The 12746-nt window shown below is 37.0% G+C and overlaps 1 protein-coding gene across 2 annotated transcripts in view; it reads right to left on the bottom strand.

Moving 5' to 3' along the window:
- The window catches only part of DNAAF9 (dynein axonemal assembly factor 9), a 72249-nt gene that overhangs the window by 38114 nt on the left and 21389 nt on the right, over positions 1-12746 (bottom strand). For both annotated transcript variants that reach the window (XM_068679537.1, XM_068679538.1), the window contains exons 6-16: positions 12140-12246; positions 9701-9778; positions 7543-7641; positions 6898-6953; positions 5586-5721; positions 3843-3924; positions 2918-2954; positions 1379-1466; positions 873-949; positions 568-612; positions 66-111 (exon numbers count right to left, since the gene is read on the bottom strand). In XM_068679537.1, the coding sequence (XP_068535638.1) occupies positions 66-111; positions 568-612; positions 873-949; positions 1379-1466; positions 2918-2954; positions 3843-3924; positions 5586-5721; positions 6898-6953; positions 7543-7641; positions 9701-9778; positions 12140-12246 (851 nt within the window). The remainder of the gene's footprint in view (positions 1-65; positions 112-567; positions 613-872; positions 950-1378; positions 1467-2917; positions 2955-3842; positions 3925-5585; positions 5722-6897; positions 6954-7542; positions 7642-9700; positions 9779-12139; positions 12247-12746) is intronic.

The following is a 12746-nucleotide window of genomic DNA, read 5'->3' as shown; positions in this document are numbered from 1 at the left end:
AAACAGCCACTCAAGCTCTACTTTCTAACAAAATATATAATCAGAATATTGAACAGCTTACTTACCGTTTTAATCAGACTCAGGCTATCCTCATTATCTAATGGAGTAATTCTGGAATAATAATGATAATTAAATATTTAAAGATTAGATCATTTTGAGTGACTTTTTAACAGTCAAAAATCTATTTCATTTTAAAGCAAGCTCTGATTTGTGTAGGCCATTTCAGTCAATTAGACAATACGGGGATTAAAAAAGCACAAGCTCGTGATGTCAACCAAGTTAAAAGCACTGTTTTAAATGGAAACTCTTAATGGGCTTGTGCTGCTTCTACTCATTAACAGAGTTAATAAAAATGGTTTACCCAGTTGTTTTCCTTTTCCTTTTCTTTTTTTTTTAGAATGTTTTCAAGATTCCACATAATTACAAATAGGAATCCACTAAACCGACTCAAATACAAAAATATTTAGAGCATCTTGTACAAAATAATCAAATGTTTTTTCAGTCTCTGAGACAATATATTCATTAAATGTAATAGAACACTAATTAATAACAGGAAGAGATACAAACCTTCCATGATTGTTCACAGCCTGAATTTGAAAAGCAATTTTAGAGCTGCAGAAAAGAAAATGTACTGGTGAAAAACATGTTTTATACTTCTATTGCACATTTTTAAAGATCAGCAATAACACATTTTAAACCAATAACTGTTGAAGTGATTACATAAACAGGAAAAATTAAATTATTGTGATTGTAAGAGCTTTTTGAACACATTATGAAGTCTTGGAATATTGGCACTAACTTTGAAGTTAACATTTTGTGCATTTTTCCCCCCAAAAGACACAATAAATCAATATTTATTTGGAAGTAGTTACCTTAATGCTGTTTTAAGCTGTGTTAAATGTAGGGTATCTAACATAGACATAAACATCTGCTCTGCTCCCTCCTTTGCCTGAAAAAAGGAAATCAAGAATGAAACACCTTTTCCCATATTTCAAAATCCCAGCAACCGTAGGAGCAACCATAAAATACACAGAGACCATACACCAAACAATATTATATCGATACACCCGGCTAAAATTTGTCTTTTACTTCTCTAGCATTCCTTACCTTACAGTAAGGGAAATTCAAGAAAGATGAACTACTGTAAAAAGGTAAGATTAGATATACTCTGAATTTATTTTTTTAACAGAATTCAGAGATACTGGTTGGAAACCAGTGTTAACCTCGTTAATGTTAAGCAGTTGCCTGAAATGCTTTGTGAAAGGTGTTTTTTTGGGGGGGTGGGCATGTGAGGTAAAGGGTGTTTAAATATATTAAATATAAGTTTATATGGCAGCAAATCAACAGTGAGAATGTACAGAATCAGTGCTTCATTTACCTTGGATTCAGTGGAAGTTTTAGCATAGCACTCAATGCCAGCAAGCACAGCCTCTACAACAGCAGTATATATTTGCGACAACAGCATACTGAAGAGAAACACAAACACAACATTTACTAGACAGATAGAGTTTGGTTTCCTCCACGGTTTAAAAGGAGCAGTTAACACAGAACTAACTCCCTCATACAGAAGGGGTTCTTGTTCAAATGAGTGTAGATGTAGCTTTATGCTTAAATCAGTTAAAAAATATTAATTTGCTATTGCTCAAACTACAGAGTATCTTGATAAAATCTCTTGCCAGAAGTGTAGCCCTGTTCTCATCAGTCAAGGAAAATAGACATTTTATCATTGACTTTCCTTGGAGCTGTGTTAAGGTAGCCTCACGTTCTGAAAAAAGAAAACCAGGCTAGAACCAGCTTTGAGACTGTCTTTTACTGGAGAATGTCAATCAAAAAAAAAAAAGCCAGAACAAAGCAGTCACCACCTTTAGATCACATCTACATCATAGCTTAGTCCCATTCTCTTCATAAATGGGAAGTGAAAGACTACTACTGAACTAAACAAAGATGATGAGAAGCCAGAAGTGATTTACAGCTCCTGACACATTCACAGCTCCAGAGCTATTGAAAACAAAAAACCTGTGCCCAACTAAGACATTTTGTCCTGCAACTAAATTGGAACTGAAAGATAATAGACCAACATTCCTTCTTCCCCAAACTTTAACTCTTCTGCAACAGCTAAATTTTGAGGGATGGATGCAGGGGGAAAGACAGACAAAAATACAGCATTTAAGCCTATGCAAAGCATTCCCGAATGACGAAAAAAAGCATCTGAAGCTCCCAAGCATGGCCCAATATGGAGAAATCTCAAAACGCCCTGATGATTGCCTGGACAGACATCAGCCAATTCAAACAAGCTCTACAGAGGCTTTGTTCTAACTTCATCCCTGAGAGCAGCAAGTAGTTTAAAAATTAACCTTATTTATTTGATGAGGTTTAATCCATATAATTGCATGTACTAATTAATACATGCATTTCATTTAGGTTTTCAGTACGTGCTCATCATTAGTGTAATTCTTCCTAACTCTGTAACAGTTCCTGTTTTCAAATTCCCATATATATTTACAAGAAATGATCTCACGATGAGCTGCGATATAAGTAAGATGTCATAGTTCTCTTACTTCTCTACCCATTTTTAAATTTTCATGTTAACAATGTAAGACAGCAAACGGTATTTGTTAAAAAAGTTTACCCCAGGGATACCTGAAGTCACACAGCCAGTTTATGCACTCCAGCCGTTCTGTATTGTAGATTGCAACTCTACTTCCTAAATATAGCTGGATTTGGACTGAGTATTGCTTATGAAATATTTCTGTGAACTGTGGCTGCCCATCCCTGGCAGTGCTTAAGGCCAGGTTGGATGGGGCTGGGGGCAGCCTGGGCTGGGGGCATGGGGCCCTGCCCATGGCAGGGGGTTTGGTGGGGGCTCTGAGGTCCCTTCCAACCCAAACCACTCTATGACTCTAAGTCGGCAACTTACACTTGTTCAGGTTTCTTGTGCATCTCACTGTCATTTCCTGTAAAGAAAAAAAAAAAGTTTCCTTTAAGCACTTCTGGAAGCGTTTCACACAGAACTTATTTGGCTTAACAGTTCTGCTGCTTATCTTAGACAATATTTACCCAATATTTTATGTAACTTCACCTTGTTTATAAATTAAAGAAAGAGCAAAGCACAGATCAACTTGTAGCACTACAGACTACATAATTGCCAAAATTAGTATCTGCATCTCGTAAGCACAGCTTTACTGAGTCAGAACAAAGATCCCAAAAGCTGCTATTACTGGATACCCAGAAAAAAGCATAGCTACAATAGATAAATGCTACAATTCCTTCTCTCTTACATGCCTCTGACCACTTCCTCTTCTGACATTATTCGAGTTGGATACAGTCTGAAAATGTATGGTAACCCTAAGGAGACTGACTTTATCCACAGACCCCAAACCATTTAGAATGGTCATTTAAGAAACTTGTTTTTCAAACTTTCATTTGATTTGTTTTTATTAGGGAAGATAACTGTTCAAACATCTCGTATTCAACCCAAGCAAGATGGCTGAGGATGAGTCAAAGACTTTTCTCTATCCTTTTAAAAATCTTTGACTTGTTTACCCCCACCCCCAAAAAACAAATATAAAACAAAGACACAATCACAAAAACCACCCAAAACAACAAGAATCACAACACAGTAGTGTACAGTATTGCACAGTAGCGTAGGATGTGCAGCAGAAAAATGTTCTGCTAAGGTGTCATGCACCCACTGCAGAATTATGCAAGAATCTACCACCAAAAACACTGTGCAGCCTAATGTTAATAAAGGAATCAAAAACATCTTTTGATTATTTAAGACTTGCATTGATTAAAGAGAAGAATTCCCTTAAACTGCTGCTTGTCATGCTTAATACACTTACCCAGGAAAGGAACGTGAGTGGTTCCAAAAAAATAGGTCCTGGAACAAGCCAGCGGTCCCTTTGGAGATACACACTGCACTACCTGGTGGTCAGTAGTAATGAGATACAGAAAGATCTTAGTAAAAAAAATCAGCGCAATATTTAACAATAAACTAAGTTCCCCTTAAGTATTCTAACAATTGACATACTACACAAGGTGTATAACAGAGTTGGCTGATTTAAAGAACAACTTACGTTTTCAAAGGTATATTTCATTTTTGACTTGACCTGAACGGTTCAAAGGCTTTGGAAAGGAGATGAGCCCTGACTTCCATAAGTGTTAAGAATGCATTTTCAACTTCCTATGCCAACTGCTCTTCTCATGAAAAGGGAAGTGGGTCACGTTCCAATAACTATGCTCGCACATGGCCTTATTTACTGTTTTCATGATACCCTATTAAAACAGTATCACCTGTACCTGTAAATAAACCAACCACCTTTTTAAGAACAACGTCAGAATTGAAGACAACAGATGGAGCAGGTACTGCATCAGAAAAAAAAAAAACTGCACTTGCATTCTCAAAGATATCACACGAACTCAACTGGAATGTTAACATGGGAAGAAAAAAATAAAAATCGGAGATGTCTTCACAGAAATAAGGTTAGGACAGCAAACGGTGAATGAGATTTCACTGGAATGCCAATACAATCCTTTCTCGGGCATCTGACTCATGTGATGTGTCAGGAGTACCCGTATCCATCCATCCATCAGGCAGCTATGCATGAAATGTCACGACAAGATCATAAAGTCAGTCCCTCAATCATACGTTCACTCCACGATGACCTGTATGTACTCAGCCACATCCATCTCCTCCACAGCACAGACTTGGGACTCGCACAACTGACAGACACTCCCAGGGCCCATGGAGATTGGCCAGCAGGGAGCACTACACAACGCAAGCTGCACACTACCTCTCCTCCTCCGCTGCGAGTTACCTTCTTGATGCACCCAGCCCAGCCAGGCAGAGGATCTGAGTTCCCTGGGGTCGCTTCCCCAGTTACGTCCCCTGTGCAGCGGTGCAACAAGCCATCGACCTCATGATATGTTTTAAAACTAAGCTTTTACTTGAAAACGGAAACAAGTTAATCTTACAACTTGAGCGTAACATTCGTTGAACACCACAGAGATTTTCAACGTTCACCAGAACAAAGAACACCAGAAAGATTTGCAAAGGTCAAAATTTTCAAGCAACTGTTAGGTTGCTGAAGCAGACACTGAAATTTGGATGCACGTATGGATCCTGTGTCTACCTACAAAACCATTATTAAAAAAAAAGAGAGAAGTGTCCTACTGTTTCTTTTAAAGAAGCAGCTTAACAGCTCTGATTCAACCAAAACCTGTGTGTCAGACCATGTGCTACCATTACAAAGCTTTTCTCTTTACAGCTAGGGTAAGTGTCCCAAGTGGCATTTCCTCTCCCCCACCCAAACATTTGCAGCACCTCAAGTGTTAAAAAAAACAAGCAGTCTTTAAAGGACAGCTTTCAGCAGCCTATGATTAAATAGCCAGTATACTTTCACTTGGAAAGAGAAAAAAAAATTTCTCCTTAAACTGATTGATTGTTAAGGTAACTTACATTTTTATACATTAGGAATTGGGTATTTAACTAACGAGAAACATGTGCTTAAAGGGCACAAAAATATACAAAGAAAACAGAAATATACACTGCCTAGAAGCACTGGATAATTACTTTAAAACCTCACCATATGTTTTGCAGTGCTTCCACCAAGGCCAGTGTTTCGAACAAGATGTCCTTCTGATGGAAAATTGAAGTTACCAGAGTTCAAGTTTTCTCTAGTTGAGTGGCTACCAAACAGAACAAAAGGCTGCCGGCTGGGACTATGGAAAAAAAAAAAAAAAAAAAGAATCTATCACCACCAAAACACTGCAAGAAAACTTGAATAACAACAAATGAAAAAGGCTTTCAAGTATGATAGACCAACTATTCAATTTCTTACTAGAAGAGCAGGACAAAAAATCACTACAGCTGCACAGATCAAAGCCACAGAAAGCTTCCTATTGAAAAGACCAAGTTCCAAAGAAAAAAGGACTTGAATTAACAGGACTATAATTTTCTTTCATATACAATATCGTACCTCAAGGCTGTTTCTTAAACATTCAGTAGCAGACTGCATTTAAAACTTGGCTATTAGAATTTTTTTCCCCTCAAAAAAGAAAACTGCCTTCAAAAACAGAGTCGTTTAAAGTTTACCATCATGGCAAACCTTGAAATAAGTATATTGGAACAAACCTATTTTGGTTTTAGCTCTGGCTTCAGGCCCAAGACTCCACTGCTAAGGTCAAGGCTTTTCTTTTCATTATTTAAATGCAAAACAACATAGGATGCTGGAGACGATAAACAGTGGAGTTGGAGTTCAGTGTCCTTTAATTCCAAATAAAGAAGAATCTGCAGAGACACTGAGGAGCTAAGCAACCTTTATTTAGCTCGAAATAGCAGAACACTTGGTTTTGCAACATACGATAAACAGCCCTCCTCTCTTAGTTCAGATTCTGGGCTGAAACGAAATAAAGCTGACCTGGATTCCACAACTTGTGTAGGCTAAGATTTGGGTTTTAACTGCCTTGCTTCCAATAAAAAACACTGCTCTTGTTCTTCGTGACTCAGAACAGCATACCGACTCCTTCAACCTTCGTATTTTAGTTGATTTGATTATCATAAACAGAAGATCCAATTTTTCAAACAAAACTATCCTGTGCAAAATTTTGATATCTGTCCATGAAGAAATTGATCACATTAGAAAACACAATGTGGATGGTTTCAAACATTGAAATTGTGTATGTAATACCTACAGAATTAAAACCTACAAAAATTTGGAGCATCCCTCACAGAACTGCTTCTGCATGTTTGTTTGTTTTTAAATGTGCAAAGATAAGATGTAATATAATAGGGTGGTCCCCAAAGGAAGCATTATAAGTGTTCTTATGGCAGAGATATAGAAATAACTCATCCACATACTAAAAAAACACTGTTTCACAGGAAATAATGAGTAATACCTGTTGTCCGTTATATGGCTTGAGATCATTCCATGACTGAAATAACTTCTGAAAGGCTGTGGGGAAAAAAAAAATCATGATTAATAAGCAAATAAATGGAAGGTGTGATTTACCCTCACTATCATTAAGAACTTGAATTATGCTTCTCAGAGAAAAGTCTTCAACCCTCAAAAACTACTTATCTCCATAAACAAACCCAAATACCATTAAGTCTCATACATGCTTAAAAAGAAAGAGACACTTCCAAAAAGCACTAGAAGCAAACACACTGTAGTATTTTTATCCATCCTGAACGTCACCAGTTATGTTTGAGGTCTGACATGTGTAACCTCAACTTGTGAGTGCACATATACAGGAGCTACCACTGAAATGAAGTTTGGTCCACCTACAAATAGGGATCTGTAGTGCAGACCTGAAGCTAAGCTCAGTAATCAGCGAATAAACACTTAATTGTGAATTCATTATGCAGTCCTATGCCATCACACCCTGGGGGTGAGCAACTTATCAACAAAATGTAGGTTTTGACTCCTCAAACAGGTAAGGTGACATGGGTAGAGAGGAATAAAAATCAACAATGCTCAACATGCGTTAGTACTTCTGCATGAATGACACTGGCATTTCAAAGAATTACTGAAGCAGGCATACCTCCCCTGCCTGAGATTCTGACAGTTCCAGAATGAAGGGAATTTCAGTATCAAAATTAGCAAAAAAGTTGGTCCACTGATGCTCAAAAGTCATTAAATCCTAGAAGAAAAAAAAATACAACATCAATTATTAAGGCAAGTGTTACACCGAAGAAGGAAGACACAGATATTACTGAATGATCCCAAATTACATTAGAAAAACAAATTATTTTTCACAATGCAGTATAGAACACAGACTGACCAATGAAAACATCAAAAACAAAACCTACATCTTCTCTAAAAGATAAAGGACTCCCTGTTGTTGGAGGGACTTCTTTGACTGTGGACTTTAGGGATTGCTGGTGGGGAAGAGATGAAAAGACAGGAGAGATCTTCCTTGATCTAAGGCAGTACACTATTTTGAGCACCCGTAACTCAGACATCACGTCTGCCATATGACTTTCAAAACATACATGAATAGATTTAATTTATGTTTTTAAATCTCTAGATGTTCCGAAATAGATTTGTATCTGACATTAGTTGAGCTTACATACAGAAGGTTAGGAACAGGGTAAGGAGTTTGGGAAACTCATGATCAGCAAATGGCAACAATACAAGAAAATTTATTTATCTGCATCTGGAAGAAAAAAGTGGTATACAGAAAAGGAAGTATCAGTAGCTCCTCACTGAAGCTAAAGAATAGAAATGAAGATGACTCCTAGGTAAAAAAAAAAAAATCATTCACATTTTTTTTTTTTTTTTTTTTTTTTTTTTTTTAAAAAGAGAACCAGTAAAGAGAGGACTGCATCATGCTGGTAAAGAAGGAACCTTACAGAACTATACAATTTTAAAAATGCTCAGGATAACTCAATTATTTGTCATATACTAACATGAAAGGTAAGAGACATCCTGATTTTAGGGAGTCTAACACTCCAGGAGTATAACAAGCAAAACCAGAAATATGATTTTAGCAGAGGTACAAATATTTTATAGGATTTGACTTTACTTCATTAACATAACAATGCACACAGTTTACGCAGTGGATGTTGATAAACTCTTACAAGCCTTCTAAAATAAAAGTCAAGGCTTTATTAGAATTTTAAAATCAAGGTGTCTATCCTGGGAGTATTATTATTGCAGAATTATTTCAGCCTCAAGTACGCTTTTCATAGAAATTAAGAACTAACATGTTTTTGTCAGCTTATTCGGATCACGTCAATATTGTACAGAACTTTCTCTTAAATCTCAAGTAGAGTTAAAATCAAAGCTGTTAACTAAAAAAAAAAAAAGTATTTATCAACTGCAAATGCTCTAAGGCCACCCAATTTCCTCCTTGCTGAGAAAGTCATTTTTAAAATAGCCAATTTCTATGACACCAGAGTTGTTTGAAACGCCTATTCATTAACTTCAGTTTTCTGGCTATATCTTCTGTAAATGTAGCTCAGGTATTCAAGAGACGTGGTTGTTCATTAATTCTTCAGTTTCTAGCTGGGCAAAAACTTATTAACTGATTAACTTCAGTCTACACTTATGGAAGGTATAGCCACAAATGCAAAAGTTGGTCTGTAACCAGTTCTGGTAGAAATAATGTCTTATTTTGAATACCCGAACAAGTACAACGGGTAAGTAGGAAAAGGCAGAAATTCAGTTTTGAGAACTCACATAAAGACTAATTATATATGCTAATACTTATATACGCTTCCCTTTTCTAGCATGGAGATCAGATCAACTCTTTAAAATAAGGAATCACTTAACACTGTATTGTTTGTATTTCACAAAGCTACAGGGTAGCCACTGTGTGTCACTGTTACCCACTCAAAGCAGTTACAAAGCAACCGTGAAAATGTTTTTTCCCGAAGAATGGCTGTATGGATGGATTTCTTCCCCTTACCACAAAGGGAGGATTAACACACAGAAACATACAACTTTGTTCATAGTCCTGTGACCTGAATAATATCACAAGATTCAGGGAATCTTCTGTAGGAACTTCTGGCATTTTAAGAACTTTAAGGAATCCAAGATGAGCTATTTTAGAGACCCTGCACTCACTGTGTGGATCCAGTAGATTGTAAACACTATTAAAAATAAAATCAAAAAATAGGAATAAAGGCACACAACAACTTAGCTCTGCAGCCAGAGTAACAGATAGTCACTGGATCAGAAAATTACACCTGCCTTACCTCAAATACCAAGTCCTCCAAGGAAACTGGATCCATCTTGCTGTATGTTTTCCACAGATCAACGCTGACATCCATTAGCTGCAAGATATTTTAAATGGACCTCTATGAAAAATTCCGGGATGAACAACACACATACAGGTTTAAGATGCACTGAAACAGACTTGCAGAATACTGCCTAGAGTCCTCTGGGATAAGTAATGCTTTTCCACTACTGCTTACAAAAGAATTGACCAGAAATGATGCCAATATTCTGGATGCTCATCTCCTCAAGTACACAAAGACTTTTTCTTGTATCTTTTAAACAATTTCACAAAATATTCTTGGAAACTCAATTAACAGTGAAGAATAATATCACCTGGTGCAACCAGAAGGGAAAGATCAGTTTCCTGGGACAGACAAGTAGATTCCAAAGTTACTAGTCCTAGGCAACAGTTGATTCTTGCTCTATGCCAAATAGAAATTTAGGCAAAACTAGTTTAACTTAGCAATTAGCATTACCTTCTTCCAAGCTTTAAGATGACGTGTACAAAAATACTATTCCAAAATACATTCCTAGAGGGACACCTGTATGTGAATAATGTCTGTATTTACTGTGTTCCCCCACACACACTCCCTTAACTGAAAATGCAACACTGACTGTAATTTTCTTAAACCACTGCTTTACACAGCTATTCCAATTATATATATCATAAGATATGGCAATAATGACATCCCAGACATTAACTTCCATTCAATTATCAGTACAGTAAATTCTCTGAATTACAGCACCTTGAACAAATTATACGTTTATTCTACCACAAAACACAGGAAACATTTCTTAGCTGCTGGAGTTCTGTCATGTAAGAAAACAAGTATCCTTAAAACACCAAATAAAGGATTTACAAGTTATCACTGGATTTCAGATTTTTAGATTTAGCAGCACTGAATGCACAGCAGGGGGAAGCTAAGTTTGGGGAGCTAGAAATGGATCAAGAACACGTTTTAATAGGGGAAAAATTATTAAATTTCCAAAATCTATTTCCTCCCATACCTTGTTTTTTCCTCCTTGTCTATGACATACAGCAGTTGCTTAACAGGCAGCCATGCACAAACAGGTAAAAAGTTAAAAATGCCAATTCCCACTTAAATCCCCTTATAACTCTGAGGGAGGGAGGGAGGGAGCCATGCTGGAATGTGGCTGAAAGGCGAGTTAATGTGCTTGCTCTTCAGATAGTGAGGATTTGCATTGCTCCTTTTAAGGCTTTGAGAGTGCCATAAGGATAGTATCAACTCTCACAATCAAATAGTAAAGGCTTTGCCCTTACAAAGCCAACACCACACTATATACATCTTCCCAAAGCTTCTGCAGATTCATAAAGTAAATTGGGTGAGGGTAACTAAAGATTCAATCAACTCCCTCTGAGTTCCCACAGCCAAATTTTTATTGACTCATTTCTGACATCAGGAAGGGCAACTGCTCCCAGTCAGAGCTTCACAAAGATTCTCAACTATCTGCACTTGACCTTTAACAATTCTGACAGGTTCACACAAGGTGGTTATGCTGCTAGCAGCAGAACAAAGGAAAAGCATCAAGGTAGATATTGGTGGAAAAGGCACCCAGGAACTAACACAAGCCTTTTGAGCAAGCACGTACAGTATAACGTGATGAGACTAACAATGGCAGTATTAATTCTTTGTATTCCCCCCCCAGCTTCAATCATCAGACAAAGAGCACTGACTGTAAAAAAAAAAAAAAAAAAAGTGACAAAAAAAAGAACATCTGCATTTCTTTGGCAGAGGTTCAAGAAAATGAAATAAAAGAAGCTACGCACAAGTACTTAAATACGAAGCTTTCCTCTGAAGATGCTGTTAGCGTATATTTAATAAACAAATCAAGTGACAAGTTACTCAGAGTGGAACAGCAAATTATTATTTAAACTAGAAATGTTATCCAAAATCTTGTCTACTGCCCTATTCAAGAGGCTATGATGACCCAAGAATATCTAATACTGGTGAGAAAAGTAGATTCATTTCCTGCGTCAGAACCAATGACCTAGGAAATCCAGCATTTGTTACTAATCAGCTTCTATTACACTACTCCTGAAAAACTACTCCCAACTAGCAGCTCTGAAGAAGCTTTGTCTGCTAGTAGCAGATGATGCTGTAGAACATAAAGGTTGTAAATCACAGCAGGAGGCTCAGGGTGGAACCAAACAGTCATCACTTACCCAGGGCAGAGCATTGGGTAGCTCCTAGCAGCCTTTCAGTAATACCACAGTGTCTCCATCCTTCAGATTAATAAAATCCCCCCAAAACTAATCCAACTTAGAAGTTGACCCTACTAGGAGTAGCGAGGCAGGACTAGATGATCTCATAAGGTACTTTCCAGCTTAAATTATTCCATGAACTTACTGCTGCTTCAAAAAGGAAGACTCAAGAAGATGAAAAGCAAATACTCACTTCATATTTCATCGTAAAGAAGCCATCACCCCCAATTCCTTCCAGTGCAAAAGCCTGCACAATTGGCCACTTTTCAACAATGAACATATCAAATATCTGTAGATGACCTGCAAAAAAATTCACAAACATTCTCTCGTAAATACCATCAGTTTACTAATTTCCTCTAAGATGTTAGAGTGGTTCTGAGAGTCTAATAAAGGCTCTTGATTATCATATTTGCCTGTAAAACTTCAAACCTGTAACTGAAAAGTGTTTTTTGGTGAAGAAAAACTTTTGAAAAATACTTTCTCTACACCCCAAATTTTGTACCCTTTTTCCACCAGGGAAAAAAAAAATTACTTTTTCATGCAAATTTCTTTCCAAGGACATCAGAAAAACTGTGTCCATTAAAAGTCAAGCTAAAACACAAGAAGCGTTGCTTATTTCAAAATCTTCAATTATCTGTCCCTAAGTTAAAGACATCATTGTCTCCATTTTAATCAAAATTTTATGTTGATGGAGAGGAAAAAACTATTTAGCCTGGTATAACAGTACTAATCAGTGAAGCTGGAAGCCATCTAAATTGAAGCACGATCATTATCCTTAAGCTAAACACCTTCTGTAGAGA

This window comes from Anas acuta, chromosome 4 (genome assembly GCF_963932015.1).
Source record: "Anas acuta chromosome 4, bAnaAcu1.1, whole genome shotgun sequence".
Taxonomy (NCBI): domain Eukaryota; kingdom Metazoa; phylum Chordata; class Aves; order Anseriformes; family Anatidae; genus Anas; species Anas acuta.
This window is presented reverse-complemented; position numbering and strand designations above follow the sequence as displayed.